The 21,652-nt window shown below is 45.5% G+C and overlaps 2 protein-coding genes across 2 annotated transcripts in view; both read right to left on the bottom strand.

Moving 5' to 3' along the window:
* Positions 1 to 4,245: 4,245 nt before the first annotated feature.
* On the bottom strand, positions 4,246 to 8,913 carry serpine3 (serpin peptidase inhibitor, clade E (nexin, plasminogen activator inhibitor type 1), member 3). The gene is made up of 8 exons (XM_034562307.1): positions 8,649 to 8,913; positions 7,919 to 8,128; positions 6,984 to 7,226; positions 6,078 to 6,276; positions 5,883 to 5,983; positions 4,675 to 4,761; positions 4,494 to 4,577; positions 4,246 to 4,298 (listed from the first exon to the last, which is right to left on the bottom strand). The coding sequence occupies exons 1-8, from the start codon at positions 8,911 to 8,913 to the stop codon at positions 4,246 to 4,248; spliced, it is 1,242 nt and encodes a 413-aa protein (XP_034418198.1).
* A 7,656-nt stretch (positions 8,914 to 16,569) lies between these two features.
* The window catches only part of LOC117750688 (protein FAM124A-like), a 14,341-nt gene continuing 9,258 nt past the window's right edge, over positions 16,570 to 21,652 (bottom strand). The window contains exons 3-4 of the mRNA XM_034561973.1: positions 18,981 to 19,708; positions 16,570 to 17,344 (exon numbers count right to left, since the gene is read on the bottom strand). Of these exons, the coding sequence (XP_034417864.1) occupies positions 16,721 to 17,344; positions 18,981 to 19,708 (1,352 nt within the window). The 3' untranslated portion in view covers positions 16,570 to 16,720. The remainder of the gene's footprint in view (positions 17,345 to 18,980; positions 19,709 to 21,652) is intronic.

The raw sequence follows: 21,652 nt of genomic DNA, 5'->3' as shown, positions 1-21,652 counted from the left end.
TTTAAAGAGAACGTTCAGAGGAAAACGGCATTTTTGTAAGTATTTCCATGAATAAAGTTTCTATTTTACACCGAAGGGCCGTGTAAATAAAGTGTTGTGTAAAGACGAGACTCTGTGTTTTTATTGACGTCAGACATGGTAATATACGAGTATTACCAGCTAGGACTCCAGCAAGGACAACGGCAGGAACACCTGCACTACGCCGTCCTGAACCGACCTGTTGGTTTGGATTCAGTCCAGTTAAAGGTAAAGGGGCCGCCATCTAGTGGCAAAGGTTCAGATTGCAACCAACTAAAGTAAAACATGAATTTTACTAATTTGGAGGTCTTTGATTTAATCAACCAAACTTCTGCCACCTGCTTTCCCAAAGTTAAGATTAATTATTAGTTAAACAAATTTTATCCAAGAGGTTTTCCTGGCCTCAGGAGGAGTTTCGTGGTTTCCACCCCTCCCCCACCGTGACAAGCTAACCTCGCTAGCTAGCGAAGAAGCAGCAGAACTTGAAAGTTAAAGCAGTCGGGTTAGACCACGCAGCTTTAATGCTAACGTACTTTTCTGGACAATTCTTCTGTTGACGTTATGTGGAGCAGGGTGGTAGTTGTGTCTGGTGGGATCCAAGTCAGTGAGAGACAGGAAGTCAAGCGATTTCTGGCTTTGCTATCGAGCAAAGCCAGAAATGAAGTCCGCCTTGCGGTTAGCTGACTTGACAGTTCCAGAGGCGCCCTGTGACGAGGTGCTGGGTGTGGGAAAGATAACTGAGGAGGGATTTCGGTATATGTGTGAACGAGTCCGTGGCCTATAGTATCTACAAGTTGATATACGCACAGGTAATGCAGGTAAACACCAACAAAAGACTTTATCCTCCGAGTCTTTACTCCAACGAAAGACTTCTAGGTCTTTATCCTCCGAGTCTTCGTACTGGTACCTGGTTATGCACCAGCAAACGGGACCAAGTGGGCTCAGAACAATAGCTGATCTTTCCTTTAATCAGTGAATATCAAGGTTGACAAGAATCTCTACTTCCTGCCAAAGCTGAATTAAGGATCAGACAGTACAGATTAGCACTCTAGTAGCGCCAATACAGCAAACACAACAGGACTCTGGCAGATAAACTTATTTAAAAAAGGTACTTAGCCAGGATCCAAGTGGTCCAGTAGTCTAGCCTCACAGGTAGAGATGCACACTCGTATATATCACCATCATGGTCACTCTGTGGGTGTCATATGTCCTGCAGGGCGTTCCTGTTCTAGCCGGTCTGGTTCCCTCACACAGTGATGCAGGTTGTCAGGAGGCTCTCAATGGGGCCTCAGTGGTGAGGAAGTAGAGGCGCTCTGGGCTTTCTTGGCCAGTGATGTCGTGTTGGTTGTCCACGAGAGGTCCTCACTGATGAGCACCCCAAGGAATCGGGTGCTGCTCACTCTCTCTTTATCAGCACCATTGATCAGTGGTGGGTCAGTGGTGGGTGTGGCCTCTCCGGAAGTCAACAACATTCTCCTTGGTCTTGCTGATATTCAGAAGGAGGAGGATGTCTCTGCACCACGTGGTCAGAAGGTTGACCTCCTTCCTGTAGTGGGACTCATAATCTTTGGTGATGGGACCCACCAGATTGTGATTGGTGCTGTAGGTTGGTGTACAGTTGTGAGTCAGCAGGGTGAAGAGCAGTGGACTGAGCACACAGCCTTGAGGGGCCCCTGTTCTCAGTGTAATGCTGATCAAGGTATTGAGGCTTGTGGCCTCTCACTGAGGAAGTCCAGCACCAGTTACAAAGCGAGGTGCTGAGCCCCAGCTGGTCTAGTTTACAGATGAGTTGTTGTGGGATTATAGTGTTGAATGCTGAACTAAAGTCTATGAACAGCATTCTCACATATGAGTCTTTTGTGTCCAGGTGGGTGGAGAGCAGAGCAGATTGCATCCTCCGTGGACCTTTTGGCACGGTATGCAAACTGGAAAGGGTCCAGGGTGGGAGGGGGAATGGATTTGATGTGTGACATGACTAGCTGTTCAAAGCACTACATCATTATGGGGGTCAGTGCCACTTGACGATAGTCATTAAAGCCGGACGGATTGGATTTCTTTGGCACAGGTATGATGGTGGTGGCCTTGAGGTATGATGGAACGACAGCTTGTCTCAGAAGTATTAAAGATATCCGTAAAAGACATCCTTAAGCTCTTCTACGCAGTCCTTCAACACACGACTGCTGTCTGGACCTGTTGTCTGGACCGGCTGCCTTGCTGGTGTTGGAGAGGGTCCTCTTCTGAATGCTCTGCCACAGGTTTGTAGTCCGTATGGGTCTGAATGCCCTGCCACGGATTCGTAGTCCGTAAGGGTCTGAATGCGCTGCCAGGGGTTCGTAGTCCGTAAGGGTCTGAATGCCCTGCCACGGGTTCGTAGTCCGTAAGGGTCTGAATGCCCTGCCACGGGTTCGTAGTCCGTAAGGGTCTGAATGCCCTGCCACGGGTTTGTAGTCCGTAAGGGTCTGAATGCCCTGCCACGAGTTTGTAGTCCGTAAGGGTCTGAATGCCCTGCCACGGGTTTGTAGTCCGTAAGGGTCTGAATGCCCTGCCACGAGTTCGTAGTCCGTAAGGGTCTGAATGCCCTGCCACGGGTTTGTAGTCCGTAAGGGTCTGAATGCCCTGCCACGAGTTCGTAGTCCGTAAGGGTCTGAATGCCCTGCCACGGGTTTGTAGTCCGTAAGGGTCTGAATGCCCTGCTACGGAATTGTAGTCCGTAAGGGTCTGAATGCCCTGCCACGGGTTTGTAGTCCGTAAGGGTCTGAATGCCCTGCCACGGGTTTGTAGTCCGTAAGGGTCTGAATGCCCTGCCACGGGTTTGTAGTCCGTAAGGGTCTGAATGCCCTGCCACGGGTTCGTAGTCCGTAAGGGTCTGAATGGCCTGCCACGAGTTTGTAGTCCGTAAGGGTCTGAATGCCCTGCCACGAGTTTGTAGTCCGTAAGGGTCTGAATGCCCTGCCACGAGTTCGTAGTCCGTAAGGGTCTGAATGCCCTGCCACGAGTTTGTAGTCCGTAAGGGTCTGAATGCCCTGCCACGAGTTCGTAGTCCGTAAGGGTCTGAATGCCCTGCCACGAGTTCGTAGTCCGTAAGGGTCTGAATGCCCTGCCACGAGTTTGTAGTCCGTAAGGGTCTGAATGCCCTGCCACGAGTTTGTAGTCCGTAAGGGTCTGAATGCCCTGCCACGGGTTTGTAGTCCGTAAGGGTCTGAATGCCCTGCCACGGGTTCGTAGTCCGTAAGGGTCTGAATGGCCTGCCACGAGTTTGTAGTCCGTAAGGGTCTGAATGCCCTGCCACGAGTTTGTAGTCCGTAAGGGTCTGAATGCCCTGCCACGAGTTCGTAGTCCGTAAGGGTCTGAATGCCCTGCCACGAGTTCGTAGTCCGTAAGGGTCTGAATGCCCTGCCACGAGTTCGTAGTCCGTAAGGGTCTGAATGCCCTGCCACGAGTTTGTAGTCCGTAAGGGTCTGAATGCCCTGCCACGAGTTCGTAGTCCGTAAGGGTCTGAATTCCCTGCCACGGGTTTGTAGTCCGTAAGGGTCTGAATGCCCTGCTACGGAATTGTAGTCCACTTCCATCATCTCTGAAGGGGTTTCTGTCCCTGTCAGTCGGGGCTTCTGGTTAGCCCGAGTGGTGGTGGTTTTGGGTCACATCATCAATGTACTTACTAAAGTAGGAAGTAACAGTGTCTGTGTGATTGTGGCTGCTTGCTTCAACATGCCCCACTCCGTACCTGCTTTATATACTATGTACTATATAATATACTAAAGACTAGTACTATAGAACAATAAAGGACCAGAACACTGAGCGTAAAAAACATGTAATAAAATTTAATTTACAGACATTTACAAAAACTTTTCCCTCTTCCTGAAGTGGATCCACAAATAAATACCAGTAGTGACGTGGGGGGGGGGGGGGGGGGGGGGTAGAGGTGTGTGTGTCTGTGTGTGTCTGTGTGTGTGTGTGTCTGTGTGTGTGTGTGTGTGTGTGTCTGTGTGTGTGTGTGTGTGTGTGTGTGTCTGTGTGTGTGTGTCTGTGTGTGTCTGTGTGTGTGTATCTGTGTGTGTGTGTCTGTGTGTCTGTGTGTGTGTGTGTGTCTGTGTCTGTGTGTGTGTGTGTGTGTCTGTGTGTGTGTGTGTGTGTGTGTGTGTGTGTGTCTGTGTGTGTGTGTGTGTGTGTGTGTGTGTCTGTGTGTGTGTGTGTGTGTGTATGTCTGTGTGTGTCTGTGTGTCTCTCTTAGGGGGCTTGTAGTTCTGGGTTCATCACTCGTCCCATGAACATGATAGATCCTGAAATGAAAAACAAAAACACAAATGTTGGTCATTGTTTTTCTTTTGTTGATTTAAATTCCTTAAACTTGTGATTAATATTTTTACTTTTTAACAACAAATATGTTCTTATAAGTGACTCCTGGTCCAACGAGTGTTTCTATATTGTGATGTTTGTTATATGTAATTTATTATTTATTAATAATTGATAAATACCTGTGTTAATCTGTCGGAGCAGGAATAAAAACGGACGGTCCGCCTTGAAAACAGGAGCTCGGGATCGTTTGAGGAGAACCATGGCTGAAACATCACACAGGGTTTATTTCATCATCTGGCTATGTTCTATGTTCTATGTTCTATGTTCTATGTTCTATGTTCTATGTATAACGTCTCTCACCAGTAGCGGCCGCTGCCTTCGTCCCGTCCTCTGCAACGTCTATTCTCACTTCATGGAAAGCATCGGACACGTAGAGACTCTCCTTCACTGAGGAGGAAACAAACATCCTGTTCTTTAAAGTCTCTCCTGACCACCAGGGGGCAACTCCTCTGGTTGTATAGAAGTCTATGCTTCATGTGTTAAAGCTGCATTCTCTCTCCTGACCACCAGGGGGCGACTCCTCTGGTTGTATAGAAGTCTATGTTTCATGTGTTAAAGCTGTATTCTCTCTCCTGACCACCAGGGGGCGACTCCTCTGGTTGTATAGAAATCTATGCTTCATGTATTAAAGCTGTATTCTCCTGACCACCAGGGGGCGACTCCTCTGGTTGTATAGAAGTCTATGGTTCATGTGTTAAAGCTGCATTCTCTCCTGACCACCAGGGGGCGACTCCTCTGGTTGTATAGAAGTCTATGCTTCATGTGTTAAAGCTGCATTCTCTCCTGACCACCAGGGGGCGACTCCTCTGGTTGTATAGAAGTCTATGCTTCATGTGTTAAAGCTGCATTCTCTCCTGACCACCAGGGGGCGACTCCTCTGGTTGTATAGAAGTCTATGCTTCATGTGTTAAAGCTGCATTCTCTCTCCTGACCACCAGGGGGCGACTCCTCTGGTTGTATAGAAGTCTATGCTTCATGTGTTAAAGCTGCATTCTCTCTCCTGACCACCAGGGGGTGACTCCTCTGGTTGTATAGAAGTCTATGCTTCATGTGTTAAAGCTGCATTCTCTCTCCTGACCACCAGGGGGCGACTCCTCTGGTTGTATAGAAGTCTATGCTTCATGTGTTAAAGCTGCATTCTCTCTACTGACCATCAGGGGGCGACTCCTCTGGTTGTACAGAAGTCTATGCTTCATGTGTTAAAGCTGCATTCTCTCTCCTGACCACCAGGGGGCGACTCCTCTGGTTGTATAGAAGTCTATGCTTCATGTGTTAAAGCTGCATTCTCTCTACTGACCATCAGGGAGCGACTCCTCTGGTTGTATAGAAGTCTATGCTTCATGTGTTAAAGCTGCATTCTCTCTCCTGACCACCAGGGGGCGACTCCTCTGGTTGTATAGAAGTCTATGCTTCATGTGTTAAAGCTGCATTCTCTCTCCTGACCACCAGGGGGCGACTCCTCTGGTATCGACTACGTTTCTGATTCTGGATCAGTTAGCAGCTCTGACCTGATATTCCAGTGAAATCCGCCGCCGTCGGGTCGAAGGCGTCGCTGATGCCCATGGCAGGAAGCACCGACCGCAGGTTGAACCTGTTCTGCATCCTGAACCTGCGAAAAACAAGCAGACAGGAAGTATTTTGTAACGGCGTTCAGAGGCCTGGATGTAAAACCGTGCGGCGTCCCGGTGCTGTAAGAGCTGAACCTCGGCAGCAGAACGTCCATCCTGGTTCTGCGCAGGCCCGAGTCCCAGGAGGTCAGCTGGCGGGCGCTGAGCTGGGACTCCAGCGAGGACAGCGGCGTCTTCCTCTCGCTGGGCAGGACCACCTGCAGGCTCAGGGAGCGGCCCAAGTACGGCAGCTCCAGCACGGTGTAGCGCTGCTCCCACGCCGTCCTGAACTGACCTGGTGGTTTGGATTCAGTCCAGTTAAAGGTAAAGGAGACGCCATCTAGTGGCGAAGGTTCAGATTGCAACTAATAAAGAAATGCTAAACGGCAACTTGTGAAGTTACACGACCTGCAGCTCCTCAAACATCCACTAGAGGCTCCCAGAGAGTCTATAACGCACGTTTAAAATTATATTACGGTTGGAAGGTGAGGGCGGGGCCTCTTTGACTGACAGGTGGGCGTGGTCTCTGGTGGCTCGCTGTGAGCTCCTTCGATGGTCCTCTTCGACCATTTTAAGAGTAATAGTTAACTGATAAATACTTTATTTACACGTCTGAAGATTAAACGCAGAAGGTAAATTAGATTTTACATGTTTTACAAACACAAAGTGTTAAAAAGCTTAAGTAAATATTTAGCAGCCAAATCAAATATTTTACAGGATATTCAACCTTTGTTTCTTAATAACACATTTAATACTTAACTTATTTCTCTACAGGGGTTGTTTAAAGGTAACAAAGTAGTCGTTTCCTGTGAAGAAGGAAGTTTATTTTGAAAAGACTTACAAAAAATGAGGCGTAATGTTTTCATGAGAAATCATGAAAAAACTAAATTAATATTATTATATTATATTATTATATGTCCTTCATAACATCCAATACAGAGACTGAAGGGATCACGTGACTCATGTCACCTGATCACAGATAACTTCATCAGTTTCTCTTACCGAAGCGGACCTCGCCGGCCTGGTGCATCATGGGTACTTTGACGGTGGTCCCGTCAGACAGGACGAAGGGCAGGTTCTGTGTGCTGCTGAACAGGAACTGTTTCTGCCAGACGCCCCTGAACGCCACCGTGTTGACCAGCGCCATCTGCAGCCGCTGGCCCAACCACGGGGCCTCGGCCTGGGCCTCGCCGGAGCCCGACAGCTCCCCGCTGCTGCTTCCTGCCTGCAGGGGCCACGGCTCCTCTGGGGGGGGGGGGGGGGGGGTAATGTTTAACTCATCTCTCAGTATTCAGTAGATCATGTGTGACCATGTCATCATGTTTCTCTCTGATCATGTGACAACAAATCAGTGTTTAGACCAACAGGAGGAGAGCTAGTAACGTTAGCTAGTAACATTAGCTAGTAATGTTAGCTAGTAACGTTAGCAAGTAACATTAGCTAGTAACGTTAGCTAGTAACATTAGCTAGTAACGTTAGCTAGTAACGTTAGCTAGTAACATTAGCTAGTAACGTTAGCTAGTAACATTAGCTAGTAACATTAGCTAGTAACGTTAGCAAATAACATTAGCTAGTAACGTTAGCAAGAAACATTAGCTAGTAACGTTAGCTAGTAACGTTAGCTAGTAACATTAGCTAGTAACGTTAGCTAGTAACATTAGCTAGTAACGTTAGCAAATAACATTAGCTAGTAACGTTAGCAAGTAACGTTAGCTAGTAACGTTAGCTAGTAACGTTAGCTAGTAACGTTAGCTAGTAACATTAGCTAGTAACGTTAGCTAGTAACATTAGCTAGTAACATTAGCAAGTAACATTAGCTAGTAACCAGCGGAGGTTCACGACTATAATTAATAAAATCAATTTACTTATTACTTATCAATTTAAATAGTGTTTTTGATCGTTTCAATAATCATTAATTTGCAGGAGGACCTCCGTACCGGCGGCGCTGCGTCCCGTGTGGTTGACCTGGCTGAAGTCGGCACGCACCAGGCCGCCGTCGGCCCACACCGCTGCTCGCCGCGTGAAGTCGGTCAGCAGCTGCACGCCGCTCTGCACGAACAGCGTGCAGGTCTGCTGCAGCAGCGCCCCCTGGCTGCTGTTACTAGCATCTCTGTGGGAACGCAGCAGGAAGTCCTGAACCTGGACGTCTGCCGGACAGACACAGAGGGTCAGGAAATAATATATATATATATATATATATACACTGGATTTAGTTTGTTATATTCTTAAGGTTTTTTTATTTATTCATTCTCATAAAATGCCATATTTATTTCTATCCCTTTTATTATTTCTTTTCAAGAAGTGATATACATAAATAAATGACATTATATACAGAACTCATTATGAAAATCATATGTTCATACATTTAATATATATATATATAAATAAAAATAAAAATAAATGAATTATGATAATACAATTGTAATTTTATTTAGTTATTTATGTATTTCTTTCTACATTTCCTTATTATTTTTCAGATGTATTCTTCAGGGGGCTCTTGTTTCCTTGTCATTTATTTTATAATAAACCTCAGAACAACGATGACCACTTCGAGCCAACAGGGGGCGCTGTCATTGAGAACTGAATATCTTTGAGTCTTGGACTATGTTCTGAGAGGATGCGGGTCCTGGTGCTCCTGGGGCTCCTGGGGGTCCTGGTGCCGCCTACCCTTCACGTTGTATCCCAGCGTGGCCTCCAGCTGAGCCAGCGTGTTGCCGCGGGCGCCGAGCTGCAGCAGACCCAGAGACGAGGACACGCTGGCCGGGGACACCATCAGGTTGGAGGTCTTCTCCGTCTCGCTGAGGGTCTGGTAGAGGAGCACCGCCAGCCGGCCGTGCAGCTCCGCCATGCTGCGCTGGAGGCCTCCGTCACAGCGGCTCCCCCCGACCAGCCAGAGGCCGAGGAAGAGGGACGCCACGGGCAGGACCCGCATCCTCACTGCTGCAGGACGGGGTCCAAGTGCCCAACTAGATCCTGCAGGACCAAGAGGAGAGGGAGTCAAACTAGATCCTGCGGGACCAAGAGGAGAGGGAGTCAAACTAGATCCTGCAGGACCAAGAGGAGAGGGAGTCAAACTAGATCCTGCAGGACCAAGAGGAGAGGGAGTCAAACTAGATCCTGCAGGACCAAGAGGAGAGGGAGTCAAACTAGATCCTGCAGGACCAAGAGGAGAGGGAGTCAAACTAGATCCTGCGGGACCAAGAGGAGAGGGAGTCAAACTAGATCCTGCAGGACCAAGAGGAGAGGGAGTCAAACTAGATCCTGCAGGACCAAGAGGAGAGGGAGTCAAACTAGATCCTGCAGGACCAAGAGGAGGAGAGGGAGTCAAACTAGATACTGCAGGACCAAGAGGAGGAGAGGGAGTCAAACTAGATCCTGCAGGACCAAGAGGAGGAGAGGGAGTCAAACTAGATCCTGCAGGACCAAGAGGAGGAGAGGGAGTCAAACTAGATCCTGCAGGACCAAGAGGAGGAGAGGGAGTCAAACTAGATCCTGCAGGACCAAGAGGAGGAGAGGGAGTCAAACTAGATCCTGCGGGACCAAGAGGAGAGGGAGTCAAACTAGATCCTGCGGGACCAAGAGGAGGAGAGGGAGTCAAACTAGATCCTGCAGGACCAAGAGGAGAGGGAGTCAAACTAGATCCTGCAGGACCAAGAGGAGAGGGAGTCAAACTAGATCCTGCGGGACCAAGAGGAGAGGGAGTCAAACTAGATCCTGCGGGACCAAGAGGAGGAGAGGGAGTCAAACTAGATCCTGCAGGACCAAGAGGAGGAGAGGGAGTCAAACTAGATCCTGCAGGATACTTATACTTCACCTCTAACTCATTTTAATGTTACATGTTCATTAATAGTAACAATCAGAGATGGAAGAAGTACTTTTTAAGTAGCGTAAAAACATACTTAAAATACCAAAAATAAATGAATAAAATATATTTCATGTTTTGTAATAATAATAATTTATTATAATTATTTTGTTTTTGTAACATTTCTAAATGTAGTTTAGTAAAAAGTACAATATTTAAGTACAAAGTAGCTAGTAAAAATAAAAATATGTAAGTATAAGTACCTCAAACTTGTCCTTAAGTACTCAAGCTGGAGCAAATTCTACACCACTGATAGTAATAATACAACATAAACATAATATTACTCTCTGCACTTCTCGTGTAATTTGTTGCGTTGCTCATTTTACTTTAGTAAATGATCAGAACACGTGTTGAAGAATATTAGTTTATTAAAATGATGAATGTCAATGTTGGTCCTACCTGTGGACAGGTGAGGCCACCAAGCATCCGGCTCTGGTCTCTGGTTCGGTTCTCTCTCGGTCCCCAGAATCTGGTCTCTGGTTCGGTTCTCTCTCGGTCCCCAGAATCTGGTCTCTGGTCCGGTTCTCTCTCTGTCCCTGGCTGCAGGTCTCTGGTCTCTGGTCCGGTTCTCTCTCTGTCCCCGGCTGCAGGTCTCAGGTCTCTGGTCTCTGGTCCGGTCCTCTCTCTGTCCCCGGCTGCAGGTCTCTGGTCTCTGGTCCGGTCCTCTCTCTGTCCCCGGCTGCAGGTCTCTGGTCTCTGGTCCGGTCCTCTCTCTGTCCCTGGCTGCAGGTCTCTGGTCTCTGGTCCGGTTCTCTCTCTGTCCCCGGCTGCAGGTCTCTGGTCTCTGGTCTCTGGTCCGGTTCTCTCTCTGTCCCTGGCTGCAGGTCTCTGGTCCGGTTCTCTCTCTGTCCCTGGCTGCAGGTCTCTGGTCCGGTTCTCTCTCTGTCCCCGGCTGCAGGTCTCTGGTCTCTGGTCCGGTTCTCTCTCTGTCCCCGGCTGCAGGTCTCTGGTCTCTGGTCCGGTTCTCTCTCTGACCCCGGCTGCAGGTCTCTGGTCTCTGGTCTCTGGTCCGGTTCTCTCTCTGTCCCCGGCTGCAGGTCTCTGGTCTCTGGTCTCTGGTCCGGTTCTCTCTCTGTCCCCGGCTGCAGGTCTCTGGTCTCTGGTCCGGTTCTCTCTCTGTCCCCGGCTGCAGGTCTCTGGTCTCTGGTCCGGTCCTCTCTCTGTCCCTGGCTGCAGGTCTCTGGTCTCTGGTCCGGTTCTCTCTCTGTCCCCGGCTGCAGGTCTCAGGTCTCTGGTCTCTGGTCCGGTTCTCTCTCTGTCCCCGGCTGCAGGTCTCTGGTCTCTGGTCCGGTTCTCTCTCTGACCCCGGCTGCAGGTCTCTGGTCTCTGGTCTCTGGTCCGGTCCTCTCTCTGTCCCCGGCTGCAGGTCTCAGGTCTCTGGTCTCTGGTCCGGTTCTCTCTCTGTCCCTGGCTGCAGGTCTCTGGTCTCTGGTCTCTGGTCTCTGGTCCGGTTCTCTCTCTGTCCCTGGCTGCAGGTCTCTGGTCTCTGGTCTCTGGTCTCTGGTCCGGTCCTCTCTCTGTCCCCGGCTGCAGGTCTCTGGTCTCTGGTCCGGTCCTCTCTCTGTCCCCGGCTGCAGGTCTCTGGTCCGGTCCTCCAGCTGTGTCTCTCTGAGCCGGTCTCCGGTCATAAGACCGTGTTTAAAGGGGACCGTGGTCTCGGTCTCCGGCGGAGACGTCCGTACCACTCGTCCAGGTCCGGCCTCCCTCCTCGGGGCTGCAGGAGCCTGGCGGAGGGAGGCAGGTCACCGGGCAGCAAATCCCAGACCGGGACACATTCATGAGATTCTACTGATATATTTATTATTACTGGAACTAAACCAACCTGGAAGAAGGAAATATAGATATAGAAATTGATCATATATAAAATACAGATAAATATGAAGAAATAAAGAAATATTTAAGAAATATGAAGAAATAATGAAGAAATATGAAATAATGAAGAAATATGAAGAAATATGAAGAAATATGAAATAATGAAGAAATATGAAGAAATAATGAAGAAATATGAAGAAATAATGAATGATATAGTGAAGAAATATTAAGAGAAATAGTGAATAAATAATCCCGTGACCTCGTTGGTTTGTTGGACTCATGTTTCGCCATCGTGCTTTTATGTTGTCATAGCGACAAGAAATATGTGATAGAAAATAAATAACTGACATTATATGAGAATAAATCAATCTAAATTGTTTAAATATGCAGAACTAATTCTTAACAAAACAAAATATATTTTTAAAACTATATTTAAGCAATAAGGTACGAGAGGCAGTAATATCGTCAATAACGTCGTGTTCACAGAACGTTATTGACGATACCGTCCGGCCTCCAGGAAATGGTACTTTATAAATAGTAAGTAAATGGTACTTTATAAATAGTAAGTAAATGGTACATTATAAATAATACATTATAAATAGTAAGTAAATATTAAGCTGTCTTTCAGCATAAAATAGTTGTAGCCACCAAACGTTAGAGAAAATAGTCCCTGTGTGTGGGGCTGTTGCTATGCAACAGACAAACAGCATTGGGAACATCACGTTTGTTAGCCTAGCATCACGTTTGTTAGCCTAGCATCACGTTTGTTAGCCTAGCATCACGTTTGTTAGCACGTTTGTTAGCCTAGCATCACGTTTGTTAGCCTAGCATCACGTTTGTTAGCACGTTTGTTAGCCTAGCATCACGTTTGTTAGCCTAACTAGATCTCGCACCATCTCATTCATTCTTGCAATACAACAATATTAATATAATTAACCTTTGTTGATGTTGATATCTCCATTAAAACGTTTCTCATGTCCCCTTCGTCTCTCATGAGATGGCTTCTCTCTCAGGTGGTGAAGTGGTGAAGTGCCTTCTCCAGAAGGATATTATTATTATTATTATTATTATTATTATTATTATTATTATTATTATCATCACTCCATCGCTGTCTTTGGTCTATGGTGGCATGACGTCCACCTGAAGTGGACATTATGGCTCAATAAAGTACACCCTGTGACTCACTCTCAACCAATCAGAATGCTTGATTTCATCTACCCGTGTTATAATAATAAATATATACGGAAATAATTGAGTTATTATTTTTATCTATTTTTTAAAATTTTATTTTGAAAATTGTATTTACATTTTTTATTTATTTACTAATGTATTATTTAATTTCTTCCTCTTTAAATATAGTTTTTTATTTACTAATGTATTATTTAATTTCTTCCTCTTTAAATATAGTTTTTTATTTACTAATGTATTATTTAATTTCTTCCTCTTTAAATATAGTTTTTTATTTACTAATGTATTATTTTAGTTATTTCTCTTTTCTCTTTGATTTAATAAGGTATTATTATATTTCCACCTTTGACTCACTGAGATAAATATAAATAATCCAAAGTGTAGTTGTTGGAGAAGAAGAAGAGCAGCAACAACAACAACAACAACAACAACAACAACAACAACAAAAGTTGCTGGTTGTAAAATACACAAATCACAATCACAAAGTTCATTGATGTTGAACCAGAGTTGAGATGCACGGCTGTGATTGGCTGACTCCTTGTGCCCTGTGATTGGCTGACTCCTTGTGCCCTGTGATTGGCTGACTCCTTGTGCCCTGTGATTGGCTGACTCCTTGTGCCCTGTGATTGGCTGACTCCTTGTGCCCTACTTCCCCCCTCGGGGGGGATTAACCGGGCCAGGCGGCTACAGCCAGAGGGATCTGCCAGGTACCACACCGGGGATTAAAGCCACGAGAGAGGGGCGACGTGAGGGGACGAGTCCTCACACACACACACACACACACACACACACACACACACACACACACACACACACACACACACACACACACACACACACACACACACACACTCACACACACACACACACACACACACACACACACACACACACTTCCTCTTTAGCTCCATCTGAAACAGACTTCCTTCCTTTTATTTATATGTATTTATTATTTTATATTTAAGTATTATTTTATACTGAAGTATTATTTTATATTGGAGTATTTTATATGTATTTATTATTTTATATTAAAGTGTTATTTTATATGTATTTATTTTATATTATAGTATTATTTTATATGTATTTATTTTATATTTAAGTATTATTTTATATGTAATTATTATTTTTATATTGAAGTATTATTTTATACTGAAGTATTATTTTATATTGGAGTATTTTATATGTATTTATTATTTTATATTAAAGTGTTATTTTATATGTATTTATTTTATATTATAGTATTATTTTATATGTATTTATTTTATATTTAAGTATTATTTTATATGTAATTATTATTTTTATATTGAAGTATTATTTTATATGTATTTATTTTATATTGAAGTATTATTTTATATGTATTTATTATTTTATTGAAGTATTATTTTATATGTATTTATTTTATATTGAAGTATTATTTTATATTGAAGTATTTGTCATTTAAAATTCTGTAAGGTGAATTCATGAACATTTCAAGTTTTCAGGTTATTCTTCTCTTCTGAGCTCTGATTTAATTTTGTTATGTTTTACTTCACAAATTAATATTTGTTATCGTTTCTGAAGCTCGATCTTCTCACGTTTATCTCTTAATTATCTTTCTGCTGGTCGTTTCCTTCACAACGTAGATATTTACGTTATGAATCAACAATAACTGAGTTGGAGTAGATGGAGCTTGATTTGATGGGTAAGTATTCTCTATTATTGTTAATGTCTCCCCCATGTATTTAATTTATTATTTAAAATACAAAAAAACTTTAACTTAAACAGCTTAAGTTTTCTGAACTAAAATAAAATGTTTGAGTCCAAATTATTAAGTATGGAGTAAATAAAAACACAACATATGCTTAACAATATTTTTGGTATAAAATGTCATATATATGTATACATCCATCCATCCATCCATCCATCCATCTTCAATACCGCTTATCCTCATTAGGGTCGCGGGGCGCTGGAGCCTATCCCAGCTGACATAGGGCGAAGGCAGGGGACACCCTGGACAGGCCGCCAGTCCATCGAGGGCAATATATGTATACATATATATATATAAATATATTATATAATAATAATATATTATTTTAAAAATAAATAATAATAATAATAATACAAAAGTAAACTTTTAAGTTTGAATAATTATAATTTTTAATAATGACTTACTATATTCTTATGTGCTGTGCCCTTAATTTGAAGAACAGAATATCACAGATCAATTCTTTAATGAGTTAAAGTTATTATACCTCCTTCTGTTTCATGGATTGGAGTTCCATTCATACATTGTCATATTCATGTAATGTGTTTATGTAACTCTGTAACTCTGTTCATCTGGTCACATGACATCTATTCATCTGTCCATCCGGGGAGAGGGATCCTCCTCTGTTGCTCTCCTGAAGGTTTCTTCACTTTTTTCCCTGTCAAAGGTTATTTTTGGGGAGTTTTTCCTGATCCGATGTGAGGTCAAAGGTCAGGGATGTCGTATGTGTACAGATTGTAAAGCCCTCTGAGGGGAGGTTGTGATTTGTGATATTGGGCTGTACAAAATAAACTGAATTGAATTGAATTATCACTGTTCGCCACCAGAGGGCAGCGTCGTGCTGCATTTAGACCTCACAGTCTGAATAAAAACATCATGACAATCATAATTAATAAAGTAGCCCTGCTGTTGTATTTGATTTCTTTTTATAATCTTTTATTTCCCTTTGATTTGATTGTGATCCGGATCAACGTGTAAAGAGGTCTTGATCGATTTGTTCATAACATAAATAAATAAACAAACAAAAAAGCATCTTTATTTAGTGGCACTTTCAAAATGCATCAACATTTGATGTATTTCTAATTCAATTATTTATAGTTTGTTAAACTGGTTGTATTTCTTTTTTTTTAACCGTGAACACGCTGGAAGGACTACATCTCCCAGCATGCCTCGGGCTGACTGAAGCCCCGCCTCCTGGTGACAACGAGGACTTCTTTGATCAAACTACAGAAACGTGAACTGCAGATTATGAAATATTAATAATTATATAATAATATTTTTGCCTGCTGTTTCTGAATTTAGAGGATGTTGATTATATTTTGTATTATAATATTTTAGTAGAGAAACATTAAAGAGTCTGTTCTGTGTCAATAAAGATTATTATATACTCATATATACTCATAAGTATAATAATAATAATAATAGTATAATACTAATATTAATAAAGCTCATTTATATAGTGCGTATCAAAACGAGTAGTAATGTATTTCACAGACATATAAAGAACAAAGGATACAGATAAACACACATTTCTACATCAATATATATTTATGAACACATATAAATCAGATCTGTAAACTACAAGCAGCCTGCAGCGCTAACAGGAAGTCACCGTTTCTGTGACTTCCTGTTAGCCTGCAGCGCTAACAGGAAGTCACCGTTTCTGTGACTTCCTGTTAGCCTGCAGCGCTAACAGGAAGTCACAGAAACGGTGACTTCCTGTTAGCGCTTTGAAGGCAGCTGAAAACTGTCCGATTGGACCACAACGATCCCCGGATGATGATGACGATGATGACGACGATGATGCTGATGATGACGATGATGATGACGATGATGCTGATGAAGACGACGATGATGATGACGATGATGCTGAAGACGACGACGATGATGCTGATGATGATGACGATGATGATGATGACGATAATGATGACGATGACGATGACGATGATGCTGATGATGATGACGATAATGATGACGATGATGACGATGATGATGATGATGATGACGATGATGATGACGATGATGATGATGATGATGATGCCGCTGCTCTCGTCTGCTCTCCAGGGGAGAAGCAGTTCATGTCGAACGAACCTGTTATCCCGTTTGATCATGTGATCGGTCCTCAACAACACCTCAGATGTAGAACTCCTCCTCCCCCTCCTCAAGCTCCTCCTCTTCCTCCTCCTCCACTGGAGCGCTGGCGATGCTGCAGCTGTCCGACCGGTTGGTGGATCCGTCGCTGAGAGACGGCACGGCGATGACACCGAGGACTCGCGGCCCGAACAGGGTGCAGGCCGAGACGTCTGGGATGCGGCCCGGCGTGGCGGCGCCGGGAGGTGGAGGAGGAGTCCGGGGCAGGCTGGTGGACTTGATGTAGGCGGAGACCACGCTGAGGTCCACGCCGCCAGCCGGACTCACTTTGTCCCCCGTGTCCACGTCCGTCTCCTCCGCCCCGACCAGAGCGTCCAGGTTGAGACGGAAGGGCGGGACGAGGGAGGAGCTCCGGTGGAGGGAGGAGCTCCGGTGGAGGGAGGAGCTCCGGTGAGGAGTCGGGTCGGGCAGAGAGAAGAGGGAGCCCGACCTGTGGGCCCTCCACTGGGGCCTCCAGGTGGTCCACTCGTCCTGCTGGTCCTCGCAGGGGTGCTGGACTCTGGGACGGGACATGGACCGGTGGTGCCGGCGGTTCCTGTAGGAGGCGGCGCTGCGGAGGAAGGTGGACGGAGCCGAGGACGACTCGGAGACGGGAGACCCTCGGACCTGAGACCGGAAAGACAGACCAGTTGTTAGTAATAATGATCTCGTAGGATTAAAGTTATTTCTCCCCCTAAATGTGACGCTGTTCCTTTAAATATCATATTGAGGAACAAGGAAGCAGGGGGAAGGAAGGAGGGAGTATCAAAAGTGGGCTCCTGTTCTCCAGCTGGAGGACTCATCATGTGGGTCACACCTCGGCCTTCTTTTCCAGACAGAAGACAGATAGACGATCGCAGATTTCCAGATGTTTTGGGTTCAAAAACAATAAATAAGAGGAGACGCCGAGCGGGTCTGTTTCCACCATGACGGCCGAACTGGAACACGGAGGCTGAACCTGGAGATTCATTATCCTGAATTTAAGAGTGAATGTAAACGGAAAAATAAAAAAATAAACTCAAAGGTCAGACCAGAGAGTCTAATCAGTGGAGTGAGTCAAGCACACAGCTCGTTAACCAGGCTGCTCGTTAACCAGGCTGCTCGTTAACCACACAGCTCGTTAACCAGGCAGCTCGTTAACCAGGCTGCTCGTTAACCAGGCTGCTCGTTAACCACACAGCTCGTTAACCAGGCTGCTCGTTAACCACACAGCTCGTTAACCAGGCAGCTCGTTAACCAGGCTGCTCGTTAACCAGGCTGCTCATTAACCACACAGCTCGTTAACCAGGCTGCTCGTTAACCAGGCAGCTCGTTAACCAGGCTGCTCGTTAACCAGGCAGCTCATTAACCAGGCTGCCCGTTAACCAGGCTGCTCGTTAACCAGGCTGCTCGTTAACCAGGCAGCTCGTTAACCAGGCTGCTCGTTAACCACACAGCTCGTTAACCAGGCTGCTCGTTAACCAGGCAGCTCGTTAACCAGGCTGCTCGTTAACCAGGCAGCTCATTAACCAGGCTGCCCGTTAACCAGGCTGCTCGTTAACCAGGCTGCTCGTTAACCAGGCAGCTCGTTAACCAGGCTGCTCGTTAACCAGGCAGCTCGTTAACCAGGCTGCTCGTTAACCACACAGCTCGTTAACCAGGCAGCTCGTTAACTAGGCTGCTTGTTAACCACACAGCTCGTTAACCAGGCAGCTCGTTAACCAGGCTGTTCGTTAACCAGGGAACTTGTTAACCACACAGCTCGTTAACCAGGCAGCTCGTTAACCAGGCTGTTCGTTAACCAAACAGCTCGTTAACCAAAGAGCTCGTTAACCAGGCAGTCAGTTCACCAGGCCATTGCGACTGCAGCCTCAGACTTCAGGCCAGCTGGTCTGGTGTCACACCAGATCAGCTCATTGTTCCCGGTCCAATCCAGTAATGGACGGATGCTTAATCGGCTTGAACTACTTATCTGCCTGGACCCCCCCCCCCCCCCCTGAAAGTGATACACTCCAAACAAGGACTACGTGTGTGTGTGTGTGTGTGAGATCATTGTGAATCAGTTGAATGTGTTCCTATGACCTTATTTTACAGTCGATGAAGAAGATGAAGATGATGACGATGGGTACTTTGTCTGCAGAACAGTTTGTCAACATGAGTTTTATCTAATAAAGATCAAGTTTTCACTCTGATAGTTGTGTATTAATTAGCGGGTCACGTGATACCAGGTGAGACTCGCCATGAATCCCACCAATGACCCGTGACCAGCAGAGGGCGCTCTCACCTGCAGCAGGATCTTGTTCCCGTCGTGGTCCTCCGTCCGCCAGCGGACGTCGCTGATCGGGCTGCAGGGCCGAGGGAGCAGCGGCACCAGAGCCCCGACATCTCGCACCCGGACCTCCACCACCGCCGAGTCCAGCGCCGCGGGGCTCCGGCCTCGCGGGAGCCTCTTGAAGGACAACTGGACCTCGGTCTCCGGGTTGGAGTAGACCACGAAGAAGCAGAAGTCCTCCTTCTTCTGCGCCAGCCTGCGCTGCAGCAGCAGCTTGTAGAGCCGCACCGTGTCCGCGTAGTTCTCGTGTCGGCAGTAGACGGTGAACCGCACGATCTCTTTCCCGTAGTGGACCCGCCGCACGGCCCACAGCGGCGTGCCGGCGGACAGCGTGAAGAAGTCCTGACTGCACGGCGACAGCGGCGACACCCGGCGGCCGCCGCTGACCTGCTCGGTGTGGTGGAAGCGCCAAGGCGGCCTCCGCATCAGGATCTGCTCCTCGCCGCCGGGCGCCTCCTGGAGGAAGACGATGACCGCCAGGGCCGGCTGGCCGCCGCCGAGACGGCGCTTGGGCCGGAAGGCGGCGGCCCGCTCGGAGACCCGGAACAGCTGCAGCTCAGGGTGGACCCGGGCCAGCACGCCATCGGCAGCGCGCTGCAGGACCTCGGCCTGGCCGGGGTCGGCGAGGAGGTGGACGCAGACGAGGAAGGGATCCTGGAGCTCGCCCATGGAGAAGTCACCTCCTCAGAGAAGAAGAAACAAACTATTATCAAACTCCACGAGCTCATATTATCAACTTAAAATAACCCTGTGAATATATGTATATATGTATATATGTATATATATTATATATATATATATATACATATATATATATATATATATATAAAATGCCCTGACGACGTCATTCGTTCCCCCCCAGAGCCCCCCAGTTAGGAGGTCATCACTGAAGTCTGGAGCGGTGCGTTCAGGTGCTTCCTCCCCTGGACCCTGAACAGCGCTCATATTTGGTGTTCGCCGTGTATCTCCTCCTCTCGTGTTCTTCAGCTCCTCATCGGATCTCTCGGGGGACGCGTCCCATTTCGTTGGGAAACAAACAGTCTCCTTGTCCCACAAACCGAAGCCGAGTCCCCCATGAAAGCCGAGAGGCCCAGCGGGGCCCGGATCGGTCCCCCGAGTCCCGCGGGCCTTTTTCTACCTGGCGATTCCTAAATGTTCAGGTTAGGTGACGAGGAAACGTCAAAGGGGACGAGCCTCGGGGTCATGTAAACAACTTGAACCACATCAATAGAAAAGACAGGAAATAAGTTGTTATTTACAACTTATTCACTTTAAATTGTTGCAAACTAAAACAGAATATATTAAATATGGTGATTAAATATCAGATCCACGTTTAATTCACATGTTATTAAAAGAAACCTGAACACAAAGTGTCCTTGTGTGACTGAATAACAAGGATCAAGAACACAGACACACACACACGCACACACACACACACACACACACACACACACACACACACACACACACACACACACCTGATCCCATTAGTCCGTGTCTGGCCCCTGACATTGAGCTGCATCGGGACACCAAACACGAGGATGATGAGGATCTTTAAGTGTTGAGCACGTCAACACTTCAGAATCAACAGGTAATATCAACACATATACATATATATTTACATATATATGTATATATATGTATATATATGCATATATATATTCATATATCTTTACATACAAATATATATTTATATATGTAAATATAATTATATATGTATATATATATATATTTACGTATATATGTAAATATATATATTTACATATATATAAATATATTTTTGTATAGAAAATTCATATATAAAAAATATATTTATATATATTTACATATATATGCATATATCTTTACATACAAATATATATTTATATATGTAAATATATTTATATATATATATATATTTACGTATAAATGTAAATATATTTTTGTATATATATTCATATATAAAAAATATATTTATATATGCAAATATATATGTATATAATGACATATATAAGTAAATATATTTACATATGTAAATATATTTACATATGTAAATATATATTTAGGCAGTCTGAGTCCTCCACCGCTGACTGTCTGACTGTCTGACTGTCTGACTGTCTGACTGTTTGTTCCCGTCTGATCGCATTAGAATCGGTTTAGTTTCTGGAACACGCGGACGACTAAAACTACCCACAATGCACTTGGAGTTCCAGCTGACGAACAATGGTGAAAATGATCCATCCCATAGTTCTTTTAATTCAAATCTGTTGCGCCACATGAGTTCTGTGACGACGGAGGTTTTATTTTGAAAGGACAGTTTTCATGCAACGAGCAGAAAGTAAAGAGTGTTGCTGGACTGTTGTGTGACTGTTTGACTGTCTGACTGTCTGACTGTGTGACTGTTTGACTGTCTGACTGTTTGACTGTCTGACTGTGTGACTGTTTGACTGTTTGACTGTCTGACTGTTTGACTGTCTGACTGTGTGACTGTGTGACTGTTTGACTGTTTGACTGTCTGACTGTTTGACTGTCTGACTGTTTGACTGTCTGACTGTGTGACTGTTTGACTGTGTGACTGTGTGACTGTTTGACTGTGTGACTGTTTGACTGTCTGACTGTCTGACTGTCTGACTGTTTGACTGTCT

The sequence above is a fragment of the Cyclopterus lumpus genome, chromosome 21 (assembly GCF_009769545.1).
Source record: "Cyclopterus lumpus isolate fCycLum1 chromosome 21, fCycLum1.pri, whole genome shotgun sequence".
NCBI classification, from domain to species: domain Eukaryota; kingdom Metazoa; phylum Chordata; class Actinopteri; order Perciformes; family Cyclopteridae; genus Cyclopterus; species Cyclopterus lumpus.
Note: the sequence above shows the minus strand (reverse complement) of the source record. Positions and strands in the feature narration are given on the sequence as shown.